This window comes from Dromiciops gliroides, chromosome 2, assembly GCF_019393635.1.
Source record: "Dromiciops gliroides isolate mDroGli1 chromosome 2, mDroGli1.pri, whole genome shotgun sequence".
In the NCBI taxonomy this organism is placed as follows: Eukaryota; Metazoa; Chordata; class Mammalia; order Microbiotheria; family Microbiotheriidae; genus Dromiciops; species Dromiciops gliroides.
Genome location: NC_057862.1, coordinates 352,784,968 through 352,811,864, shown reverse-complemented (window position 1 = coordinate 352,811,864; position 26,897 = coordinate 352,784,968). Strand labels below are relative to the sequence as shown.

The 26,897-nt window shown below is 39.0% G+C and overlaps 1 protein-coding gene across 1 annotated transcript in view; it reads left to right on the top strand.

Moving 5' to 3' along the window:
• SPINK5 (serine peptidase inhibitor Kazal type 5) overlaps positions 1 to 26,897 on the top strand; it is a 63,077-nt gene that overhangs the window by 3,799 nt on the left and 32,381 nt on the right. Inside the window, exons 2-9 of the mRNA XM_043986815.1 lie at positions 805 to 830; positions 11,527 to 11,657; positions 12,721 to 12,784; positions 16,932 to 17,059; positions 19,371 to 19,458; positions 21,427 to 21,554; positions 24,228 to 24,309; positions 25,812 to 25,939. Of these exons, the coding sequence (XP_043842750.1) occupies positions 805 to 830; positions 11,527 to 11,657; positions 12,721 to 12,784; positions 16,932 to 17,059; positions 19,371 to 19,458; positions 21,427 to 21,554; positions 24,228 to 24,309; positions 25,812 to 25,939 (775 nt within the window). The remainder of the gene's footprint in view (positions 1 to 804; positions 831 to 11,526; positions 11,658 to 12,720; positions 12,785 to 16,931; positions 17,060 to 19,370; positions 19,459 to 21,426; positions 21,555 to 24,227; positions 24,310 to 25,811; positions 25,940 to 26,897) is intronic.

Sequence of the window (26,897 nt, the reverse complement as noted above, 5' to 3'; positions counted from 1 at the left end):
CTAGCACGTATTAGCCACAAGACACTGTTCAGTACCTAGGGAATATATACACATATTAGGTATACAGTGCACTCATATACATATACTTGCAAGTGTGTATCACACACACCCACATAGGCAGATGTATGTACAAACATACATATGTACATATATGTATGAGACTCTTCTCTGACCTCAGGAGCTTGCTCTGGTTTACAAAAGTTTACAGAGCATTATCCACATAAAATACTTTGGAGGAAAGTGTATAAATACCATCACACCTATTTTACAAATGGGAGAACCAAGGCTCCCAGGAGAGTACTGATTTGTCCATGGTTACATGGCTAGGAAGTATCAGATCTGGGATTCAAACCCTGGTCTTCTGATCCCATATCTAGGGCTATTTGTACTATTCCAAAATGTCTCTGGAGAGGACAGAAAATTTAAAGTAGGAATCCAGATTACTGTAATACAAATTTGACTGTGAGAAATGCTTAAGAATATTAAGTGCTCTGAAGTCAGATGAGGGAAAGATTACTTTAGACAGGTAGGGAAGTTGGAAGGAATTAGGAAAAGTAGCATCAGATTGGGCTTTGAAGGTCAGTCAGTTATAGTTTCAACAAGCAGAGAAAAGGGAGGGGCAGAGATTAGGAGGAAATGCTAAGGGATCATCTAAGTGTTCATGCTATAAAGCTCTAGTGGGCCCCACTGGCAACACTCACTTTGGGGGAGTGCTTGACTGTGTTCAGAAGTTATACTGTCTGTGAATTATGTGCTTTTGATGATTTAATTACCTTATCTTCTGCATCTCTGCTTTTTTCCCAGATGTTGCCAGTGAAGATGAAATTCAGGTTAGTCCAGCTTTTCCTCTTTTCATTGATTCTATTCCCAGCTCCCTGAAGACAAATGATTGGTGATGGACATCTGGGTGTTAACACCATTCATCCTACTGAGAGGTGCTAATGGCCTATGTCAAAAACATAAACATAGCTCCTTCATGACTGATTCATGAACAGACCTATACAGGGCACTATGGGTGTCTACAAGGGTTACATCATAGATCTGAGAACATCAAGTGTTAAAACTAGAAGGGAACCTGGAACATAGAATACTAAAACATAGAACCTAGAATATTAGAGCTTGATGGAAACTTACAATGCAGACAAGAGATGTTAGAGCTGGGTATAGCCTTAGGACACAGTACAGAGGATCAAAGAAGGATGGAGTTCTAGAACATAGAACATAAAAAAAAAAAAAAACTTCAGAGCTGGTAAGTTCTTCAGAACAGAATGTTCGAGTTGAGAGGGAACTTAAAACATAAACTGTCGGGACTTGGAGGGACCTTAGAATATAAAATGTTGAAGCTAAACCTGGAAGGGACTTAAGAAAATAGAATGTCATAAATGGAAAGGATGTTAGGAAATAAAATTCTAAAGCTGGAAGGGACCTTAGGAAATAAAATGTCAGAGGTGGAAGGGACCTTAGAACATAGAATGTTAGAGATGGGAGAGACCTTGGAACACAGTCACTCAGATGGAAGGCATTACAAAACACAATTCCCATTTCTGTAGTGGTTTCAGGTTTACAACATGGTTTCTTTATAATGACCCTTATCAGGTAGATATTAGCATCTATTTTACACTTAAGAAAAGGAAGAGGTTCAGTTATTTGCTTGGGATTATACAGCTTTCAAATTTTAGCACCAGGATTTGAATTAACTTCTCTCCTGTGAGTCCATTTCTCTTCTCAGTATATCACAAATCCTCTTAGAATGTAAAATATCTTATCATACAATCCTGAATGTTAGAACAGAAAGAAACCTTAAAAACAAGATGCTAGAGATGATGAAGAGCTTATTATATTAGAGTTAACAAATGTCTGTTGTTGAATTGAGTTAGACTCTCTTGACATCCCATATATATCAATCCATTCATTTTACAAATGAGCAAAATGAGGACCACAGAAGTGGAATGATTTGCTCAAGGTCACATGATAAGTGAAAAGGATGAGACTCAAATCTAGATCTCCACATTCCCAGTTAAATTCAATTACCGCCTTCTAAGGTGAAAGAGGTGGATGAAGGATCTAAGTTCTCTGCATGGATTTTTTCTAAATTAGTCTTACTAGTCTATTTCATTGAAGTTCTTCATTTGAGTCTATTTAGAATATTGACTTTTTCTTATTCACACTTTTTTGGTGATACTGGTGATGATACAGAGAGAAAATTTATATATTGTTTAATTTATACATTGTTTAAAAATACCTATGAAGTAGCATGTTGTAGTGGAAAGGGCACTGAATTTAGGATCAGAGGTTTGGGGGTTCAAAGCCTGCCTCAATCATATGCTACTTGTGTAACCCCAGATAAATCACTTAACATGATGTATGGACGTGGGCAATATCATCTCTCCTGTTCCACATCTGCAAAATCAGGATATTGGACTAGATAGCATTAAAGCCTCTTCCTAATCTCCAAATTGATGATTTTTATGCTCTTACTGACACCTACACTGGAATGTCTAGCCCATGATTCCATTGCTCTCTTCCAAAGAGGGAAAAGCCAAAGGCTAAAAATGGGCCAGCCAGGTAGAGAGAGAGAGATGCTAACTCACCTGCTCCACCTAATGTGAGAGCAACAGCCACAAACTCAGAATTCTCCTGTTTATTGGAGAGACTAAAATCAGTTTATTTATGTTTAAAGGTTTTCAAAATGCTTTCCTTATCACAGAACTGTGAGGCAGATAGTGTCAGTGTTATTATTTATCCTCATTTCTTAGTGGAGGAAATTGATGCTCAGGGAAGCTAACTTATTTTTAGTCAGAATTTAGAGCTAATGGGGAGGGAGGATCTAGTCCAGCCCCTTAATGTTAAAAATGAGGAAATGGAGTACCTAGAAAGGGACTGACTTGTTCAAGATTACATGGATAATTAGCAGCAGAGTTGGGACCCAAATCCTAGTTTTATGACCCCCAATCCAGTGTGGTTTCAATGATATTGTGCTTCTGGATTGCAGGAAGTAAAGATCTTTCCCTCCTTGGAAGCCCAGGACTTTTGCCCTGAATGATTGGTAGACTGAGATAAGGACAAAAGAAAGGTCAGAAAGGGATGATATATTGGGTAGCAAGGGTCAGTCAGTCAATAAACAAGCATCTCTTAAACACTAATTAAGCATCATATATGATGCTAATCCCAGTGGATATTTAAAAAAAAAAACAGCTGAAACTCTGTCCTGCACTCAGTTGTCTTCATTCATATGGCTTGGGGAGTTGGGGACACAAAATGCAAGCAACTATGTAAATACAAAAGAGATGGAATGTCATTTGGCCTTTAGTAGACAAGAAAGCTGTCACAGAGAAAGTCCTCAATCTAGACACTGAAAGTAAGAAAGGATTTCAGTATGGAAGTTGAGAGTCAGGGAGAGTAACATCGAAGATGTTGTGAATCTCTGCATAGAGGTGGTAGGCAAGGTTAGGTGCAATATGACATAAACATTGAGCAAAGAAAGGGAAATAGTGTGAGATAAGGCTAAAGAGGAAGGCTAGAACCAGATGTAGAGTCTTGAAATGCAAAGATTTAGAGGCTTATATTTGATTTGCTAGGCATGTGATAGATTCAGAGGAATAGCTGCTGAATTGTCAGTCAAAGGCCCTGGATCTGAACCTTGGTTCTGTCACTAGATTTGTTACCTTGGATAAATCCTGTTCCCCATTTATACCTCATCTATAAAATAAAGAGGTAAGGTGGGGACAGCTAGGTAGGGCAGTGGATAAATCACCAGCCCTGGATTCAGGAGGACCTGAGTTCAAATCTGACCTCAGACACTTGACACTTACTAGATGTGTGACCCTGGGCAAGTCACTTAACCCTCATCACCCCACCAAAAAGAAAAAAAAAAGGCCAGATGATTCTTAAGTTTCCTGATCAGTGAAGGCCAGTGACACATTCTCTGACCTATGCACTATTAAGGTGACAGGCAGAATGTTTAGGATGTGTTGAACAATGTGTGTGTGTGTGTGTGTGTGTGTGTGTGTGTGTGTATTGGGAAGGGGAATAAAGGCAGACAGATACATTCAGCCCCTGTCCAAACAGTTCAGGCAAGAAGTGATGGAAATCTGAAGCAGGATAATGGTTATGGCAGTGTAAAGGAAGGAACTGAAGTGGGAGACCATCTTACCTAGCCAGGGGTTCAGGCTGGAATTATCTTTATTCATTCATCTCTTTTTCTAATGAACAGAAAAGGAGTCCAAGTTTGCCTGTACTCATGAGGTAAGCTTGGGAGTCCCCACAAGTGAATATACCCCCTGCCCTCAACACCATAAGCTATATATTCTACTCATTTGGGTGCCTTTGTAACAGCTTGAGCCCTCTCTGGCACCTTCCTTGGCTTCCTAGAAATAAATGCCCATCCCTCTTCTTATTGGCAGAATCCTAGATGCAGCCCTAACAACAATGCAACCTGGGTGAAATAAACACACACACACACACACACACACACACACACCCCAGGATTCCTCTCACTTCTTTCTTTTCTTTCTTTCTTTCTTTCTTTCTTTCTTTCTTTCTTTCTTTCTTTCTTTCTTTCTTTCTTTCTTTCTTTCTTTTTTTTTTTTTAGTGAGGCAGTTGGGGTTAAGTGACTTGCCCAGGGTCACACAGCTAGTAAGTGTTAAGTGTCTGAGGCCAGATTTGAACCCAGGTCCTCCTGAATCCAGGGCCTGTGCTCTATCCACTGTGCCATCTAGCTGCCCCTCACTTCTTTCTTTTAATAAAAAAGCTCCTATTTGTATAGTGCCTCACAGTTTATAAAGAGCTTCCTGTGAGGGAGGTTGCCCAAATGTATCATAGAAAATTAGCATCAGCAAAGACCTTAGAGATCACTGAGTCCATCTTCTTAATTTTGACCCCCAGAGAGTTAAGATGAGTCACTGAAAGTCAGCTGGTAAGTAGCAGAGTTGGGATTTGAACCCATATTTTCCATTGAACCATACCTCCTCCCTACTCTCTTCTATCACCCTACATTTTTTTCTCTCTTACCTACCCAGTTCCTGCCATTCTCTCTCTCTCTTTCCCTCAACCTTCTTCATCCTTTGGACCTTCCTGGTTCTCTATATCTTGAATCCATATTTGACAGGTGATGAAACTGAAGATCAGAGAGGTTCAGGTCTTTGCCCAAGGTCCTATAGCTAGTAAAGGTTAAAGTTGAGAATTAAACCCAGGTTTTCTGACTTAAGGGATCTGAAGTTAGTATTTAGGGCTGGGCACCCTCAAACTAACTATTGCATTGAAACCATCTTTTGCAATGTTTCTCAGGTGTGCCTCATGTGTCTCTGTTTCTATGAGAAATTCAACTAGGACTGTGAACCTCTTAAGGGTAGAGAGTCTCTACTGTCAACCTTTGCCTCCTCCTCGGCCCAAGGCTCTGTCTGCACAGACAGGGCAGGTGTTCAGTAAATATTTATTGAATTGGACTGATTGCATGGGATTGTATTGTGTCTTAGCCAGGTTTATCAAGCTTGACTTTGAAAACAATAAGTCTTTGATCTATATTCTCTTCTATGCAGTTCTACTTTTAGAATTCAGTTGCTTAAAACAGACTCTCAGACTCCACTGTCCTCCTATTCTCATGTTAATACTATTCAAAACATCTCCTAGTTGAAAGAAACCTGTCTTTAAAGTGTTGCTCCTGTATAAATTGTTTTCCTGATCCTGCTAAGTTCTCTGCATCAATTTTTACTTCCCATTTTACAGAAAAGCAAACTGAGCCCCAAAGAGCAAGACAAATATATCTAAGGTCACACAGGCTTAAAGTGATGGAGCTCAGGTACAAATCTAGGTGTAGTCTCTATGTAGTATTCTTTTCCCTATTATAGAATGCCATTCTCTGGCTTCAGATCAATTCCAGTTAGGTTCTTGGTATGATTTACACATCCTTAGAGAATCAAACTGTGTAGGACTCTTTTAAAAGGATGAAAATGATGTCTTCAATAGTGACAGCCTCCAGAGAGCAGTTTTAAAGGTCAGGTTGTAGAATCTGCCTGAGAAATCGAAGAAGAAAAGGATCCATCTGTATAAGAATATAGGAGTTCTTTTTGGTATTTCTTTTGGCAAAGGACCAGAGATGAATCAATTGGGGAATAGCTGAACAAATCAATCAATCAATAAACATTTATTAAGCACCTGCTATGTACCAGGTAGTGTGCTAAGAGCTGGAAATACAAAAAGAGGCAAAAGACAGTCCCTGACCTCAACGAAGAAAGCAATGAACAGGATCAGTGGGAAATAATTAGCAGAGCAAAGCCAGTGGAATTGACAGGGGTTGGGAAAGGTTGGGAAGAAGGTGGCATTTTGGTTGGGACATAAAGGTAGTCAGGGAGGTCAGCAGCAGGAGGAGAGGAGGGAGAGCATTCCAGCCATGGGGGACAGCCAGAAAAGAGGCCCAGAGCCCAGAGATGGGGCATCTTATGTTCATGGAATGGTCAGGAAGCTAGTGTCACTAGATCAAAAGGGGAGTAACAAGGGGCAGCTATGTGGTGCAGTGGTTAGAGCACTGGCCCTGGATTCAGGAGGACCTGAGTTCAAATGTGGCCTCAGACACTTAATACTTACCACTTAATACTTACTAGCTGTGTGACCCTGGGCAAGTCACTTAACCCCAATTGCCTCACTAAAAAAAAAAGGGGGGGGGGAGTAAGAAGACTGGTAAGATAAGAGGGGGCCAGGTAATGAAGGTCTTTGAATACCAAATAGAGCGTTCTGTATTTGATCTTGGTGCCAATAGGGCATCCTTGGAGTCTATTGAGTAGGAGGCTGACATGATCAGGTCTGTGCTTTATGAAAGTTATGGGAATATGATTGTACTGAAGAAATGGTGAATGGAAAGACTTCAGGGAATACTACGAAGACTTGTAAAAATTGATGCAGAGAACTTAACAGGATCAGGAAAACAATTTATACAGGAGCAACACTTTAAAGACAGGTTTCTTTCAACTAGGAGATGTTTTGAATAGTATTAACATGAGAATAGTCTGGGAGTCTGTTTTAAGCAACTGAATGGAACCACACATTAAGTTAACATTTTCTCCCAGTGTGTAGAAATGTGGAGAGAACCAGACCTCTCTAAGATTATATTCTTGGAATGCAAGTTCTTCCTTAAAAATCTCTGAGATTAAAGCTGCCAAAGACTGCTTTGGGTCACGTAAGTATATTATTAGCATAGGGTAGAAAGGATCTTACATAGGAAACCAGTCATTGTTTATTAATTTTTTAGCCTATAGACCAATCAAATGATCTCCTAAGCACAATGGATAGAGTGCTTTGCCTGGATTCAGGAAAAATGATTCAAATTTAGCCTCAGATACTTTTGACTTTAAGCAAATGACTTGACCTTGGTTTTCCTCTATTCTCACATACATAAAATGGGAATAATAATAGCCCTTATCTCTCAGGGCTGTGAAGATGAAATGAGATAATAGTTATAAAGTACTTTGCAAACTTTAATGTGCTGTGTAAATGCTAGCTACTGCTATTGCTGTTGCTGCTGCTGCTGCTACTACTACTATTACTATTACTGCTATTACTGCTATTACTATTACCAAGAACAACTAGAGAAGTGATGATCTGTGTGAATTAAGGGAATACCCACACAATTAAATCACAGGTACTCTAAGAATTGGAATTATAAAATATAATGGGACATTTGAACATATACTAAAGGGACTTTAGAACATGAAGTGGCCTCCCTGGAAGAGACATTAAGACACAGAATATTAGAGGCTGGGGTGATAAAAATGAACACGCGAGTCCAATATGAATTCTCTGTATATCCATGTTCTGAGAGCAGAGAAGAAAGTGTTTCCTTCATCTCCTATCAAAGCCAGAACTTGTTTGTTGACCTCTGAGACAGTAGAAAAGACATTGGCCATGTAGTTAGGTAAACTGGGTTCTGGTCCAGGTGCTGCCACTGACATGGTATTTTGTTACTGTAATTTCTACCCACTCTCCACCCTAAACATAACAAAGTCGATGGCTCCAGGGAGCAACACATGGGTGTGTCAGTGTGTGGGCCTAAATCAATCCTTGTGATAGGTGGATGACATTCATGTGAACTCGAAACAATGGCCTACATAGGGTTCTATGGGCTAGGGTGGAGTGTTGAGAAGGGTGATTTAGTGAATGGTACTGACTGATTGTACTGGGTATCCCTCCAACAAGACTGGTGTAGTGCTAGGTCAATACTCCCATCAGGGAAAATTGACAGCCAGAAAAGTAATTGAAAAGAATGGGAAATTCTAGCTTTTTTTAACTGAAAGCTCATATTTCCAAAATTTTGCTTTGTACTGGGAGGGCCAGAAAGCTGTGTGGAATGTGTTAGGTCAGAAAAGCAACTGCTCAGCATTTGGCTATTTCTAAGTTTACTCACCAGATAGTTCCGAAGAGCCAAAGTTTTCCATGCATCTTGCTGTGCCTCCTTACAGTGGGAAAGTAGCTTGGTTGACTTTATCTCACTAACCTTGCAATTGTTCTTCTGAAGTGAGTCACCTATTACCATTAATTTATATGACTAAACGGAGGAGTAGAAAGTTTAAGTGACTTCTTTAGGTTATGCTAAAGTGAAAAGTAGAATGAAGTGATAAACATTTATTAAGTACCTACTATGTGCCAAGCATTGTGCTAGGCACTGGGGATATAAAGACAAACATGAAAAAGTCCCTAACTTCAAACAGCTTATATTCTATTTCAATAGAAACCAGACTTGAGAAGCCTCTGGCTGCCTCTCCAACTGGCAGATCATGGCTCCTCTCTGAGCCTCAGTTTCTACCCCCTGAAAAAGAAAAACTTTGGACAAGATGGCTTCTAAGGTCCCTTCCATCTTTTACATTCAGTGTTCAATATTCTAAGATCCCTCCCTGCTTTTGACATTCCATGTTCAATGTTCTAATATCCATTCTAATTCTGACATTCTGCACTGGAATGTGGCCTCTAGATATAATACCTTTGATTCCTGTAATTCGATTTCTAAAAACCACAAAGGAGTTTAAATGATAAAGACTATGCTGCTTCATTATTTTTTTCTTTTTTTATACCTCTGCAGTCATGCAAAACATATTTTCATATTAGCAACGTTGCAAAAGAAAACAGAAAAAAAAAGCAAGAAAAATAGAGGAAGTAAAAAAGTATGTTTTGATCTTTACTCAGATTCCAGCAATTCCTTCTCTGGAGGTAGATAGCATTTCTTATCATATGTCCTTCAGAATTATCTTGGGTCACTGTATTGCTGAGAATAGCTAAGTCATTCAAGGTTCTTCATTGTATAATATTTCTATTGCTGTATAAAATGTTCTCCTGGTTCTGTTCATTTCACTTTTCATCAATTCACATAAGTCTTCCCAGGTGTTTCTGAAAGCATCTTGCTTGTCATTTCTTATAGCACAGTAGTATTCCATTATGATCATTTACTATAATTTTTTCAGTCATTCCACAACTGATAGGCAGTCCTTCAATTTCCAATTCTTTGCTGCCACAAAAAGAGCTGCTATAAAAAATTTTTTGTACATATAGGTCCTTTTGTTTTCTTTTTTTCTTTTCTTTTTAATATCTTTGTGATACAGACCTAGTCATGGTCTTGCTGGATCAAAGTATATGCACAAATTGCCTTCCAGAATAGTTGGATTAGTTCACAACTCCACCAACAATGCAAGCTTCATATTTAAGCAAGATGTCTTGGATTTTCTTAGGTTGAAAGGATAAGCTTAATAAGGCTTTCCCAGGAAGGGACCACACAATATAGAGGAAAGTTTTACACATGAAGGGCTATATTTGATTGCCTTTCCTGCAGTGAAAGTATTCCTGAGCTAGGAGTCAAGTAATCTGGATACCAGTCCCAGTTTTGACACTAAGCAGCAATGTGACCTTAGGCATGTCAGTGACTTCCCACCCTGAGCCCCATTGTCCTCATCTCTAAAATATATAGAATGGTACTAGATGACCTCTTAAGACTCCCTTCTTGCCCTTCAAAAACAAAGTAAGCAAATCAACAACAAACTTCTAACTATAAGGCATGGTCTGACTGCTCTGTAAACCAGAAAACCTGTGTTCTAGTCTCAGCTTTTTCATTTCCTGACTGCCTGTATGACCCTGGATAAGGTTCTTCCTCCCTTTGACTATCATTTTCCTTATTTATAAAATGAAGGCAATGGTTTTGAACTGCCTGTTTCAAGAGGTTGTTACTGTGAGGAAAGTCCTGAATAAACTGTCTAGAACTTTAGGAGGTAGGTCTATTATTATGTGACTCAGTCATGCTAGAACAAACTGACCTCAAAAAGGAACAGGCAGTCTTTTCTTTTCTTTATTCTTTTCTTTTTTTCTGTATTCTTTTCTCCTCTCCTCTCCTCTCCTCTCCTCTCCTCTCCTCTCCTCTCCTCTCCTCTCCTCTCCTCTTCTGTCCTCCCCACCTCCCCTTCTGTCCCCTCTGGACAGCAGGAAGGACTGATTCATGCTGTATCAGATCTCTTATGAGAGAAAAGTCTAGGGCTCATCTATTTCACTAGGGGCAATTCTAGAATTCGAGTTAGTTCTTAACTTTGTTTTGTCTCTTGCATTTATTTAGTCCTTAGGTTTCTTTCATTTCTTGCGTTAGTTGTCAGTTCTGAGTTTGTTCTAACTCTTAAATTTGTTCTAGCTTTTGAATTTATTCTCTTATTTTTTCTTATTTCCCTAAATCAGCAGTTTTATTCCACATCTTGTACTTAGGTCTGAATTTGACTTTGTTCTAGCTCATAGGTTTATTCTATTTTTTGCTTTATTCTAATTTTTGTTTTTGTTCTAGATCTTGGGCTATATTTGTTTTTGGTGGAGCAATTGGGGTTAAGTGACTTGCTCAGGGTCACACAACTAGTAAGTGTTAAGTGACTGAGGCTGGCTTTGAACTCAGGTCCTCCTGAATCTAGGCCTGGTGCTCTATCCACTGTGCCACCTAGCTGCCCCTTGGGCTATTTTTAAAACTAGACTTTGTTATAGCTCAAATGCTTATTATTTTTTTGTGCTTTATTCTAATTTCTGGTTTTGTTCTACATCTTGGGCTAATTTTTATACTCATCTTTGCTCTAGTTCTTTAATTTATTATGGCCCTTGACTTTATTCTAAATGCTAGTTTTAGTCCACATGCTTTAGTCTAAATCCTAGTTTTAGAACTGTGTTTGGGTCTGAACTTGACTTTCTTCTAGCTTATAGGTTTAGTCTAGCTTTTTTTTGCTTTATTTTAATTCACAATTTTATTCTAGATCTTAGATTAATTTTTGAGTTTGGACTTTGTTGTAGCTCTTTCATTTATTCCAGTTCTTGGATTTTTTCTAGATTTTGGTTTTACTCTGGATCTTGGTTTTATTTTTGAGTTTGACTTTCTACTAGCTTATTACACTCCTTGAAGCTTGAAGAATTTGGTGATTGAGGGGTTGGACATCTCATACAAGAATATATTAAGCTTATTAAACTGTCATGAAGGTAGAAAAGTCAAAGTAACACTATCAAATCTCTTTTCTCCTATCTTCCAGGATCCATGTAGTGATTTCCGGGAGTTTGCAAATAAAGAAGGGAGGCTTGCCTGCACAAGAGAAAATGATCCAGTCCTTGGCCCTGATGGCAGAACCTATGGCAATAAGTGTACCATGTGTGCAGAACTCTTGTGAGTACAGAAGCAGTTATATATAGCTACATAATTAGGAGAGGAGGTGCTTAAAGGATCATGAAGAATCTTGCCCCAGAAGACAGTCAGTTTCATATGGTCCATTTTACAACTAAGATGATAAAATCTAGAAGGGAGAAGACGATTACTGACTTTGTTATCTCTAATGGGATGTCTCAGAAAAGAGAGATTAGATTTGCTCTCTGTGACCCCCAAACCAGAACTAGGAGCAGTGGAGACAGAATGTGACTCAATGAAGGCAAGATCTTTCTAACATCTGGGATCTATGCCCTAGAGGAATGGATGTTCTTGAGCTCTTAAGCAATAAAGCATTTATTCAGGAGATGGATGACCACTTGTTGGAGATGTTGTGGAGGACATAGGATTCACTGATGTCCAAGATCCTCCTTTGAGATTTGATAATTCCGTTTGACAAGGGGCTCCTAATTGACAGCCAGGGTGGGTAGGTTCATATGACAATTTGGGGTCAACAAAATCCAGAAGGGGAAATAAATCAAAATGGGTACTGACATTGGGCGGCTTCTCCAAGTTATTGCAGCCACTAAAACCTGTGACTTTGTACATATTAATCCTGCAGTGCTGTTCACCAGTTTTAGTTAAAGTTTAAAGTTTTGGTTTTAGTTAGGTCTAGGATTAGGGTTCTTAACCTGGGGTCCACAGATTCCCAGAGGTCCACAAGTTCTTTCTTTCTTTCTTTTTCTTTCTTTCTTTCTTTCTTTCTTTCTTTCTTTCTTTCTTTCTTTCTTTCTTTCTTTCTTTCTTTCTTTCTTTCTTTCTTTCTTTTTTTCTTCTTTCTTTTTTTTTTTGGAGTGTCCATGGACTTCCTATGGATGTGAAAAAAATTACGTTCCCCCCAACTAACTTCTAACTAAAATTTAGCATTTCTTTCAATTATAAATGTAAACAAAAATTATTTGAAGAAGGGATCCATTGATTTCACCCCAAAAAGCCAAGAACCCTATGTCTGTCATCAGCATTTTCTTTTCTTTGCTGAATGGATTATGATTATGTTTCTATATACACCACTCATATTTCCACACAGCTTGAAAGAAGCTCAAGACAGAGAAAAGGAAAATGTCAGGAGAGATCGCAGAGATGCTGAAAAGGTGAGGACTGTCCTTTGTGGCATTTTACAGTTTATAAAGCACTTTGCTCATAACTAAGGGAAGTAAGGAGAGGTAGTACTCAGCTCTCCTTTACAAATGAGGAACACTAAGAGAAAAGAATTGACATAGCTATCAAATATCAGAGGCTGGATTCACCTCAGTTTGACTCCATGTGCAATGCTCTTTCCTCTGTGCTTGGCTGCTTTTTTTAGCTTTTTGGACTAGCAACAAATGAAGAATGTTTCCTATGCCTACTTCATGAACTAGGCAATTGCATCCACATGTTTGTTTACCACATGTAGCATCTTTTCCTTCATAGGTGAAATCATCCCTACAATATTTCCAGAGTGTTATTAACTAAATTTTGAGTTCTAAATATGTTTTCCTTTTTTGCTCCATATTTTGTTCTATTTTCTCACCATTATGATTCACTAAGAGTATATTTTAGGAGGGCAGCTAGGTGGCACAGTAGATAGAGCGCCAGCCCTGGATTCAGAAGGACCTGGGTTCAAATCTGGCCTCAGATACTTGACACCCTTACTAGCTGTGTGACCCTGGGCAAGTCACTTAACCCTCATTGCCCTGCAAAAAAAAAAAAAAAAGAAAAAGAAAAGAAAGAGAGTTTAGATATTTTAGACTATGTGTGTAGAGCAATCAACTTAATTCTTCTCCTTGCCACTCTGCATGAGGCCTCACTTACAAAGTACATAACATAGATTCATAGACTATCAAAGCCCGAAAGGAACCCCTGGAATCATTTAATTAAATCCCTTCTTTGAATTGAAGAAGAAACTGAAGCCCAGATATGTTGTGGGAGTTTATGTCCTATGTTCTAAGATTCTGCATTCAAAAGTCCCTTCCAGTTCTGATATTTTCTGTTCTGTGTTCTAAGGGCTGACATTCTATAATCTTTGTTCTATAGCCCGAGTATCCCCCAGTTCTGACATGCTGTGTTCTAAAATCTAACAGTCTATGTTTTATATTCTAAGGGATGATAGTCTATATTCTGTGTTCTAAGGACTGACATTCTATAGTCTAAGAATCCTGTAGCCCTGAAATTCTATGATCTAAAGTTTAGGTTCGACATTCTAAGGACCCTTTTTTTCTGACATTTTATGCTTTATGTTTTTTTATTTGTTTTTGCAGGGCAATGAGGGTTAAATGACTTGCCCAGGGTCACACAGCTAGTGTGAAGTGTGTGAGGTCGGATTTGAACCCAGGTCCTCCTGAATCCAGGGCCAGTGCTTTATCCACTGTGCCATCTAGCTGCCCCTACCCCATTGCTTTATGTTTTAAGGACTGATATTCTATGTTCTATGTTCTCAGGCCTGACATTCTGCCTTCTGTGTTCTAACATCTTCCAAGCTCTGACAGTCTGTATTTTGTGTTCTAAGTGATCCTGTTCCTCTAATAGTCATGGACTCTATGATATTTTCTCTGCTTCCTTTTTTTTGGACTCCTTGGTTATTACCACCTTTATGAGGCATCCACACATGATTATAACAAGTGAGCTGTCTTGCAGACAACTTAATATCTGTCACAAAATTAGCTTGTCAGTGGGTTGGCCAAAAATGTTTTAGGATGAATCATGCCTTATAAACAAGATTATCATTGTTTCTCTGATGGGAACTGATGATCATGAATGCTATGGCTATGTTTGGATATTCAGGTGATTGCCTTCTGCATAGGAACATTCAATGAAGGAAACATAGACATCATTTTCCAACAGATAAATGGCTCATTCTTAGATCAGCTCAAGCCAGGTTTACAACTGTCCCTACTCAGATATTAAGGTCAAGTACTATAGATGGTGAAGCTCTACTAGTGTTAGAGATTGTTGTAGGTTGTAGCTTTGACCCCCAAAGTTAAGAGTGGCAAAGTGGAGCAGCAGAAAGAGCCTTAGACTTCCAAGATCTCTCTGAGATGAACTTTCTTCCTCCTCAGTGATCATAGATTAGACCAAAGGTTCTCTAAAATTCCTTTCAGATCTGACATTCCATGATTCTACAGTACCATGTTAGCTAATAAAAGGGTGGAGACAATCCAGATGCAAAAGAAAAAAAAAACCTCCCAACAAAAACAAAAAGTAGGATATATTCAAATCCTGGCTACCAAAAGAAAACCAATTACCAGGGAATCTAATACAGAGAATGACAAAGTCTTATATTTGAGTTAAAAACTTCAACAGTGGGGGCAGCTAGGTGGTGTAGTGGATAGAGCACTGGCCCTGGAGTCAGGAGTACCTGAGTTCAAATCTGGCCTCAGAAACTTAACACTTACTAGCTGTGTGACCCTGGGCAAGTCATTTAACCCCCATTGCCCTGCAAACAAACAAACAAACAAACAAACAAACAAACAAACAAACAAACAAACAAAAAACTTCAACAGTGTAAGAATACTGTGGGCAATTCTGGCTGGACAAATGTTTTAGAAAAAGATCTGGGGGTCTTAATGATTGCAAGTTTAACATAAATTAGCAGCATGGTGTGGCAGCTAAAGATGCTAAAGCTTTCTTAGGTTGCATTGAGAACAGTATGGTGTCCAGAACAAGACAAATGATAGTCCCTTTTCTCCTATATACTGGCTAGATCAGGACTTCTTAAACTTTTTTCCACTCTTGACCCCTTTTCACTTGAGAAAGTTTTATTGAACCCCAGGTATATAGGTATAAAAAATAGGTATACAAATCAAACATTTACTGCCAAATTTTTCGTGACCCTCACATTCAGTTACTCTACCCTCTGTGGGGTCTCGGCACACAGTTTAAGAAGCTTTGGGGGGCAGCTAGGTGGCACAGTGGCTAGAGCACTGGCCCTGGATTCAGGAGGACCTGAGTTCAAATCCGGCCTCAGACACTTAACACTTACTAGCTGTGTGATCCTGGGCAAGTCACTTAACCCCAATTGCCACTCCCCCCCCCCCCAAAAAAAGAAGCTTTCAACTGGGCCATATGTGGACTAATGTATTTAATTTTGGATGTAATATTTTAGGATGCACATTGAAAAGCTAGATTGTATCAAGAGCAGGCCAATTTTGTGAGGGCAGGTATTGGAAACCATATTGCAAGAGGACTGGCTTAAGGAACTAGGGATGTTTAGTCTGAAGCAGAGAAGGTTTGAGGATTGTATGATTACTTGTTCAAAGGATTATCACATGGAGCACCAAAGAAAGTAATGGTTAATGGGCAGAAGTCAAAGGGAGGCAAATTTAAGCTTCTTTCCTGGAAGAACTTTCCAACAAACAGAGCTGTCCAAATAAAGGAATAGACTGCATAGTTAGGTCATAAGTTTTGCATCACTAGAAACCTCTATCAAGAAGCTGGGGAGGGGGCAGCTAGGTGGCACAGTGGATAGAGCACCGGCCCTGGATTCAGGAGGACCTGAGTTCAAATCCAGCCTCAGACCCTTGACACTTACTAGCTGTGTGACCCTAGGCAAGTCACTTAACCCCAATTGCCTCACCAAAAAAAAAAAAAAGAAAGAAAGAAAGAAAAGAAAAAAGAAAGAGAAAGAAAGAAAGAAAGAAAGAAAGAAAGAAAGAAAGAAAGAATGAAAGAAAGAAAGAAGCTGGGGAGGACAACCTTTTGGGTCTATTGTAGAGAATTCCGTTATACCAACTACTTGAACTAAATTCCTTCTGTTCATCCTTTAGCTAGGTAGATAGAGTACTGGGCCTGGAGTTAGGAAGACCTGAGTTCAAATCCAGATTCAGGCACTTACTAGCTGTGTGACTCTGTGCAGGTCCCTTAATATCTGTTTGCCTCAATTTCTTCATTCATAAAATGGAGATAATAAAAGCACCTACTTCCCAGGGTTGTTGTGAAGATTAAATGACATAATAACTTTAAAATGCTTAGCACAGTGCCTGACCCATAGTAAACACTATATAAATATTAGACATTGCCATCACCACCATCACCACCACCACCACCACCATCATCTATGATGTTCTATAGAATTAGAGGTGCTGGGATCAATTGACAGATCCTCTGTTCTGTGGTTGTGATTTTGACCAAATTGCTCCATTGTTCTAACCTTCAATATCCTTATTTATAAAACAATAATGATGATAATTATGTTTCATGAATGTTCCTCAAATGCAAAGGAGAATATTATTCATATAGGTCTTTTAAAACCTGTTTTTGAAGGAATTTTGCAAAATCTTTGAAAGCTCAGTGATAAACGGAGGACTTTCCTGTTTTCGAGAGAGAGAACCTGTCCGAGGTCCTGATGGAAGAATTTATGATAGTAGATGTTTATTCTGTGCAAAATACTTGTAAGTATGGAAATTGTTCTTTAAAACAACTGAAAATATGGATTTAGAGACAGAGATAAAACTCTTTCATGGCTAATGTTTCCCTATTACCCTTTCATACTTTTTTAGGCTTTAAAACTTTTACTACCAGTGGTCCTTACACCGATATTGTCACTCAGTCTTCTCTTTCCCTGTCTAAACACCCCTTAGTTTATCAGCTGATTCCCATAAAACAGAGTTTTAAATCCTTTTGATGCACTAGAAACATAAGGTCTCTTTCTCATTTTCTTTATTCATTTATCTTGCTTATTCCTCTATCCTAGATCTTGGCCTATGGGCCTCACAGTATTTCCAAGAGGCCACAGAAGCCTCGGGAGTCTGAAGTTCTAAATCAAAAGCAGCTCTGTACTGAGAGGCAGGTTTATTAGATTATTGGCTCACTTTTCTAGGGGAGGAAGCTGAGCCTCACAGAGGCCCATCCAAGGTCACCTAGAAGCCTATGCCAGAGCAAGATTTTGCTTTCTGGATTGAGAAATTATCAAGTACAACCATTTTGTTTTTATAGTTGAGGAAACTGAAACCCAGAGAGATAAAATGATAGGTTACATAGAAATGAGTGGCAGAGCCAAGACATACATACATACATACATACATACATACATACATACATACATACATAAATGCAGGTTTTTCTTTGGGGGACTTTTACTTGTTGGGTCAGATGGAAAATAGAAAGATCCAACTATGGGATTTTCCATCAAATTCATGTTGATAATCAGTAGTATTGGCTGACTTTAGTTCTAGACTCTGACAAATGCCAGCAATAAATATTCCAAATGTGAAGCCTCTTCATTTATTTGGAATTAACCTGGCATAGAAGAAAAAGCCATAGGTAAATTTAATCAGTTTGGGTTGTCTCCCTTTTCTACCACTATTACTGATTTTTGGAACTTAAGTACACTTTTCCTTCTCTGGGCCTCAGTTTCCTCATTAGTAAAATGAGTGAGTTGACTGAGATGATCTCTAAAGTTTCTTAGAGATTCTCTAAATTTGAATGCAAATTTTGGAGGGCACAAGGAGACAAAATCGGGTTCAGCATAAGGAAGAACTTTGCAACAATTAGAATTGTCCAAAACCGAAATAAGCTTCACTGTTTTGAGCAGAGGTTGGAGAGGGATTCTATAATGTGATTTCTGCTCACATACATACTAGATGCTTTCTGAAATCTCTTTCAGCTCTGAAATTCTATAATTTTATTATCCTTTGAGTATAGAAACACAGACTTTTGGGGGGGGGACTGTCATCCCAGAATGTTAGCTCTGAAAAGGAGATTAAAATACAGAATTTACAAATTAATAAATATTTCTTATGTGTCTATGCCACCAGTTGGCATACAGAAACAAAAATAAAATGTTTGCACCCCTCCACCCAAGGGGCTTGCATTCCGCTATTCCCTAGATCAGGTTTTCTTAAACTTTTTCCACTCATGACCCCTTTTTGCCTGAGAAATTTTTACATAACCCTGGGTCTATAGGTCAGATATACATAACCTTTTACTATTGCCAAATTTTTCATGACTCCCACAATCAGTTATTTGACCCCCTATGGGGTCACAAACAACACTGTAAGAATCCAGTCCCTAGATCATAGAAAGGCAGAGAGTGAAGGGTCCTTAGAAAGCAGATAATTTCTTTCCTTATTTTTTGGATGAGGAAACTAAGGCCCAATGGAATGATATGACCTGACCCAGAGCACAAATGCAATGACCCCTAAGTAGATAGCTAATAAATGAAGTCAGGTGAAATGTCACTTCTAACTGAGCAAATCTGGTGTCACAACTGGGATTCATCCTCTTCCAGATGTGATATTGCCTCAGGCTCAGAGCTCAGAGGCCCCCAGAACTTGGGTTTTGACTTTCTTTATTCTATGCAATAGTAGAATACATGTTTAAAGGTTCAAAATACTTTGTTCCTCATTCATGGTTCTCCATCTCTGGTTTCAGGGCTTTGGTTCTGGCTGTCCTTCACTCTTGGGATAAACTTTTTCATGGATTTTGCATAGTCCAAGGACTTTCACATCAATTTCTAGAGCCTTTCTTCAATCTTTCCTGCTCACTTCAACTGTTTGTGTCATCCCTCCCTCAGTAATTACCTTGTAATGTATTGACTCCTTTCTTGTATACATTTATTCTGTATATACTTACAGAGGGATAGGTTGTTTCCTTGAGGGTTAGCACCTAGAAGGTAGGAGAAACTTTATAAATTTTTGTTGATCTATTGATTCAGTGTATTACATTAGCTTTGCTAACTCAATGTTGTCTTCTCTTTTCCAGCAAAAAACAATATGAAAAGGAAAAGGAGACAAGGAATAGAGAACGTAGGATGTCTGAAGACAAGGAAAAACTTAAAAGTGAAATTGAGGTGAGGTTGAAATCATATACATGCCATTGTTGTAATTGTTAAAAATTATTTTTTTTCAAAAGCAGGTGTTTATTTTTTAAGGGTAAAGAGTCCTGTACTATCAGTAGATCAGAGTCTAGAACTGGATCAGCCATCTTTCTTTTTGACCTTGTTTAAAATCCTGCCTCTGCATTTACTATTTGTGTGAGTGACTTTCTGGGCCTCGGATTCTTTGTATGTAAAAATCTGGAATTGGACTGGATTTCACCTAGGGTCTCTTTGACTCTAAATCTATGATCCTATAACTTAGTTGGCCTTGGGCATGTCACTTCCCTTTTCTCAGTCTCAGTTTCCTCATAATTTAAATAGATATAATAATCCCTGTCCTCCCTCCCTTCCAGGGAGGTAGGGAATGGATGTATAAGGACTTTGTAACTCTAAAGGAGCAGAAAATTGTGATAAAAATTCAAAGTATTATATTCATTGCTAAGATTGCTAAAAATGACTATCTGAGCATTGTTCTTAAAACTGTAGTATCAGTTATTTATATTTATATTTAACAATAAAGGTGGCATTTCTATAAATGCTTTCTAGCTTAATAATAAAAACACTAATGCTAATAACAAAAATTAATATAGTTCTTACTATCTACCAGGTACTGTGCTAAATGCTTTATAATGATTATTTCATTTGAGGCTTACAACCACCCTGAGAGGTAGGGGCTATTATTATTACCTTACTTCCATTTTGTAGATGAAGAAACTGATGCAAACAAAGGTTAAGTGACTTGCCCAGGGTCATACAGCTAGTAAGTACTTGAAGCTGGATGTCAGCTTAGGTCTTCCTGACTCCAGGCCTAGTGTTGTATTTTCTAACTCTCCCACCAATGCTGTACCAATAGGTATTACGAATATTGCTTACAGAGAAGGAAAATAGGACTCAGAAAGGGGAATTGACTTGTCCATGGTCACATGGCTAATTAAGTGGCAGACTCTGAACTTAAAGGGTCTAGGATTCATGTCTTTCAGCCTATGACTTTTTCCACTGCATACCAACATAAGTAATAATTTATTCAGATTTGTTCATTTATTTTTATCCATCTATTCATTTATTTATTAACCATTCATTCATTCATCTATTCATCTATGAATATCTGTATGTTTATTTAGAGTGAGTTTTTGTTACTTTAATAGAAATTAGATGTTTTTAGACTTAGAAAAGCATTTTTAGTCTTTTTTCTTGTTTTCCTGATGAATCCTTCAGTTCCAATCCACTCAACAAACATTTATTAGGCACATACTATTTAGAGAGCCTTATTATGGGCATCGGAAGGTGATATATGGTATGGATGAGAATCTCTGTCTTAATGGAGGTTACATTCTAGTGGTGATCTAAGACATGTGGGTTGCCATAATCCACAGTATTTCATGGTAAGTGTATTAGAGAGATGAAAACAAAGTGCCGTATTAGGTTGCAGGGGGAGGATATTACTGACCAGGGAAATTGAGGAGGTCTTCTTGGATGAGGTACAATTTAATTTGAGCTTTCAGGGATGCTTGGGTAGAAAGACAAAAGGGAAAGAGGCATTCTGACAATAAAGTGAGCAAAGACACAGAGGCAGAATAGTTCAGGATATATAGAGATAGGAAATGCCACCAAATTTGGCTGTAGCATAAAGTATGTGGTAATAACATAAAGTTTTACAGTAGGATAGTATTAGATTTTCGAGGGCCTTGAATGTCAAAAAGAAAAGTTGAAACTTTATTTATAAGGGAATAGAGAGATACTGAAGATTTTTGAACAGAGATAATACCCGTGCTTCAAGGGGTAGGAAAGGGAGCATTGGGATGATTGAGAAAAATTTTTCTGATATTTTTTATATGGTCTTCCCTCCAATGGTTGAATGCATTGGAGATGCATGTTCTATATTTCATGCATATGAAGAACGAACAGGAAACTGAGAGCTAGGTATCTGTTTTCCCTCTGCAGGCAATATGCAGTCAATTCCGGGATCAGCTGAGAAATGGCAGACTCTTCTGTACCAGGGAGAGTGACCCTGTCCGAGGCTTTGATGGGAAGCATTATGGGAACAAATGCTCCATGTGCAAAGCCTTCTTGTGAGTATGAACAAGGGCAGCAGGAGTTTTGCTTTAGGTTCTCTAGGAGGGAGTGCTTTTGGATAAGACAAACCTTTATTCCTTCCAACTCTGATTTCTCATTTCCTGGCACCACTCTTTGCCTGGAAAAGTAACTCCTTCAGGGCAGCTAGGTGGCACAGTAGATAGAGCAGTGGTCCTGGATTCAGGAGTACCTGAGTTCAAATCTGGCCTCAGACACTTGACACTTACAAGCTGTGTGACCCTGGGCAAGTCACTTAACCCTCATTGCCCTGAAAAAAAAAAGTAACTCCTTCCCAGGATTGATTGATTTCTTTATAAGCACATATTGGGATCTGAAACTGCAGGTAATTCTTTGGTTCTATTGCAGGCTAGGACTCTGGATTAATATTTAAAGATTCTTAAAGCCTTAGATAGATGCTCAGAACTTTTTTTATTTTAATTTATATTAGCTTTTGGTTGTAAGTCATTCTCATTTCCATATAGACTTTCCTCCTCCCTACTCATTTGTCCATTCCTTGTCACTGAGAATAGAAACTAAAAAGGGACAAAAGGAATTTAAATAAAACTAACCATCAACTGAGACTGACAGTATATGCAGCATTATAGGCTCATAGTCCCCTACCTCTGCAAAGAAGGGAGGGGAATACATTTTCTAGACTCCAGGACCAAGCTTCTTTGTCATTAAAATTAGAATAGCATTCACATTTTTTCTTTTTGTTTTCTATTTGAATTATTGTAGTAATTAAGTGTAGCTCTTGGTCCTGTCCCCTTCATTTTGGATTGGCTTACACCAGGCTCTTCATGCTTCTCAGATCCATAGTGTTACTAGAGAATACCTCTCCCTTCCCCCACAAAAATACCAGCCCCCTTGCAAACAACAACAACAACAACAACAACAACAAAAACCTAAACCACCAACAATGACCCAACACACACATTGTAGGTCTCTTTTTTCTTTCTGTCTAATGGGGACTCAGAATTGTGCTAACTCAAGTATTGTGTCTATTCAGACCTTGTAATCATAGGCCCAGACAGGCTTTTCCAGACCTATGTCTCTCAGTCACTCCAGCAGCCATACACAGGACTAGTTCAACTGCATCTAGTCATGTTCTGTTCTCGGTCCCATGTACCCACAGCATAGGGCTCAACACCAGATTCTGGAGGATTACCCACTGACAGAATGTAGACTCTCTGCTGTCTCAAATGTTTGGCCTGAGCCCATTCACACACACATCCCACCCTAAAACTCTAGTGTACTGAGTAGGTGAATACTCTGAGACCTGCCCAGGGGACCACACCTAGATATACTCACTCAGAAACATGAATGAGCTCACATCTTGTATTTGTATTCATAGTACATGCATATGACACCTCAAAATTCATACCAAAGATACAGATGTATTTGAGGTCCACACACTTGGGAAATTTTTCACCTTCGGTTATAAAACTAGAGACACTCTTGAGTCCCTTTCACGAAGCTTTCCCCACACCTAAATTAACCACTTGGACCTCAAATTCTAAGGTTAGGGAAAGGCCCTGATTCTTCTTCTAGAATCCTAGGGGTGGAGGAGGAGTTGAAAGGGTTAGCTTTGCTTAATAAGCAGGGAGGAGACTATTTTGCTCATTCCACAGCTGCCGAGCCCTAACTTTCAGTACTTAGGGTCTCAGAACCACAAAATCCTAAAAACTTAGATTCTTAGAACTGAAAGCTCAGATACAAATCTTAATGTCTCAGGCCCTTTAGATTCCCAGAACCTTAGAACCTTGATCCTTGACCTTCTTAACCTCGTAGAAACACAGAACTCTAAATACTTATTACTTTTTTGGGGGGGTGGGGCAGGGCAATGAGGGTTAGGTGACTTACTTGCCCAGGGTCACACAGCTAATACATGTCAAGTGTCCGAGGTCACATTTGAACCCAGGTCCTGCTGAATCCAAGGCCGGTGCTTTATCCACTGTGCCACCTAGCTGCCCCAATACTTATTACTTTTAAATATTTTTTTAAAAATCTACTGTTAGAATCTTAGATTCTCATTATTCTAGAGTCCCTAGACCTTAAAGTCTAAGAGGTGGAAATGATCTTAGAAATGACCTGGCCCGACCTTGATTAAATGCCTCTGAGGACAGGAAACTGAGGACTGGCAAGTTAAGTAGTTGAACAGAGCTCATTGCAAGCTAGTATTTATATAGTACTCTAAATTTTGTTAACTCATTGGATCTTCACAATAATCCATTGAGGAAGATGCTATTATTATCCTCACTTTATAGATGAAGAAACTAGCACATGGATGTTAATTGGCTTACTTGCTCAAGGTTACACAGCCAGTAAGTGTCTGATGTGGAATTTATACTCATGTCTTCCCTGACCCCAAGTTCTTTACTCTGTTCCCTTTGTCACTTAGCTGTTGTAACTAAGGTTGGAACAAATTTTGGCTTTCCCATTGCTCTTAGGACAAGATGGTTTTATTTAGATTCTAGATGGTTTTTCTTGGAGCAATGATTTATGGAGAAAGGTTGTAACACAGTAGTATCTCATTAAAGACCTCATCGCTGAAAGGTCCTGCTGATGATCCCTGCTGAGGGATGAGGACTGACAAGCAAGGTTGAAGAGGGAGAAAAGATGGGTATTTCCATGCCTAACAGAGCTGCCTTTCTTTTTCTCCCTAATAGTGAAGCAGAAGCTATAGAAAGGAGAAGAAATGAAGAGAATTCAAGGAATAAGAGAGAATCAGCAAACCCCACCTCATTCACAGTGAGTGACAACAAGCCACCCAGTTAGATCTCCCTGGGTTGTGACTCATCTGGTCTCATTGCAATCCAAAATGCAAGTCACCTTGAGCATCAACACTGGTGAAATATATATGTTTATATACATATACATATGCATATATACATATACATATACACATAAATACACACACACATATATACACACATACATACTTATAGCCATAGTGTCATAGGGTTGGAGCCAAAAGAAACCTTGGTAATCACCTAGTTTAAAGCTCTCACTTTAGAGATGAGGAAACAGAGACTCAGAGAGGAAGAGGGACCTACCCAAGCTCACACAAGTGATTCACGCAAAATTTATACAAGTGTCACACAAGACAAGATTCAAATTACAATTCTCTGATTCCAGATTCAGGAAGCCTTCCCACAATACCTTGTTATCCCTTTGGGTATTGGGCAAACCTGATCACACACCCTACATTCCAGCCAAACCGGACTATGGGGTACTGCTCCCCAAACCTGTCCTAAGGCCTCCAACCTTCCAGGTTTTTCTCTGCTTGTCACAAGCTCCAGAGGCTTTCTATCTACTTCTTAAAGCCCTGCTTAAATACCTCCTCTTCTGTGAAGCCTTCCCAAGACTTAGCCCCAGAAAGAAGATCCTTCTTTCCTCTGAACTAACATTCATCTCCTGAATTATCATAGAAAAAATCATAGAACAGAAGAGCTGACCCTTAAAGATGATTTTACCATGGGGCAGCTAAATGGCACAGTGGCTAAAGCACCGGCCCTGGATTCAACAGTACCTGAGTTCAAATCTGGTCTCAGACACTTGGCACTTACTAGCTGTGTGACCCTGGGCAAGTCACTTAACCCCATTTCCCCATAAACAAACAAACAAACAAACAAAAAGATGATTTTACCATGAAGGAAATTGAGACCCAGAGGGATGTGGCTTGCACAAGCACAAAAATAATTAATTGTAATGGTTTGCATTTAATTTTGGCATTTAAAAATTTTTAGTAAATTTTTCACAACAACTTTGGGAAGTAGATACTGCAAGCACAATTGTCCTCCTGTTACCACTGAGGAAACTGAGTTTCAGAGAAATAAAATGCTTTGCCCAAGGCTATGCAGCTGGTAACTGGCAATGATGGGATGAAGGCAGAAGAGGGACTAGAACCAATTTAAAATTCTTTTAATGGCATCATACTCCCCTTCTTTCCCTGTCCATTTTTACACATAGGAATGTTAAAACTTCACTAAGGTAGGAATGCAAGTTAAGTGGAACTTGGGGGAAAAAAAAACAATTTGACTAATAAGAGAGATATAGTCTAGGTCTAAATGGGCTCAAGGGGATCTTGGAGATAATTCTCTAAGTTAGGACCAACAAATAGATCTCCCTACTGATATGGACCCTGTTATTTCAGCCTCTCATCAAGTTATAAAAAATGGAGGTGAGTATATAGGTGGAAAAGTAAAGAAACAAAAATAAATATTTCAATTTCTTTCCCCTCCTGTGGATAGGAGCTGTGCAGTCCATACCGCAGCTATGTGAGGGATGGACGAATAGCCTGCACAAGAGAGAATGACCCTATTCTGGGACCTGATGGCAAAATACATGGCAACACATGCTCTATGTGTTCAGTCTTCTTGTAAGTACAATGAGGGTACCAAATTAGATGATTGCTAAGGTCCCTTCCAGATCTGACATTCCATGTTCTGTGTTCTGCCATTCTCTGTTCTAAGTTCTAAGATGTCTTCAGTCCCAATTTTTTATTTCTTAAGCTTCTTTCTAGCTGAGACATTCCTTATTTTATGTTCTAAGGTCCTTTGCAATCCTAATATTAAAGGTGTTAAGATCCATTCCAATCTTGACATATGTTGTTCTATGTTCTAAGGTCCCTTCCAGCTCTAACATTCTATGATCTGTGTTCTAAGCCTCTTCCATCAGGTTAAGATACCTCTTAGCTTGAATTTTCCATATGTTGTGTTCTAGCATTTTATATTGTAGGGTTCCTCCCAGGACTGATATTCAAAGATGTCTTCCAGCTCTGACATTTAAAGTTCTATATTCTAAGGTCCCTTCTAACTCTGACATTTTGGAATTCTAAAGTCTAATAACTATACTCATTGAATCTATAAGAAAGATGTCTGTTTGGGGCCTTAGGAACTGCTGAGACACATCCCAGCTTGGAGAAAAGCTGCTTTTGGGAGACAGCCTGGCAAATGGGTCTGCCATTTATTCCCTTCCCTCTCCTCTGTGACTTTGGCAAAGGTTGTCTGCCTCTTTGGTTGAAAAAAATCTTGACTGCCAGGGCTCCTGATAGACTGAATGGCCCTGAATTAGGAGCCTGTGAAAGGGGCTGAGTTGTATGAGTGGGAATGTGCTGATACACTGGCTATCAGCAATAAATGAGCATTCATCAGGATAACAAAAGAACTTTCAAACAGCCATGGTGGGACTTTCAAACAGCCATGGTGGAGTCAAAAGGGCACTGGTCAAGACCTGGTTTCAAATTCTAGCTTTTCATCTTATTTGTTGTTTGATGATGGGCCAATCTGTTAGACTCTTGAAGTTCCTATTTCCTTATCTGTGAAATGGGCACAATA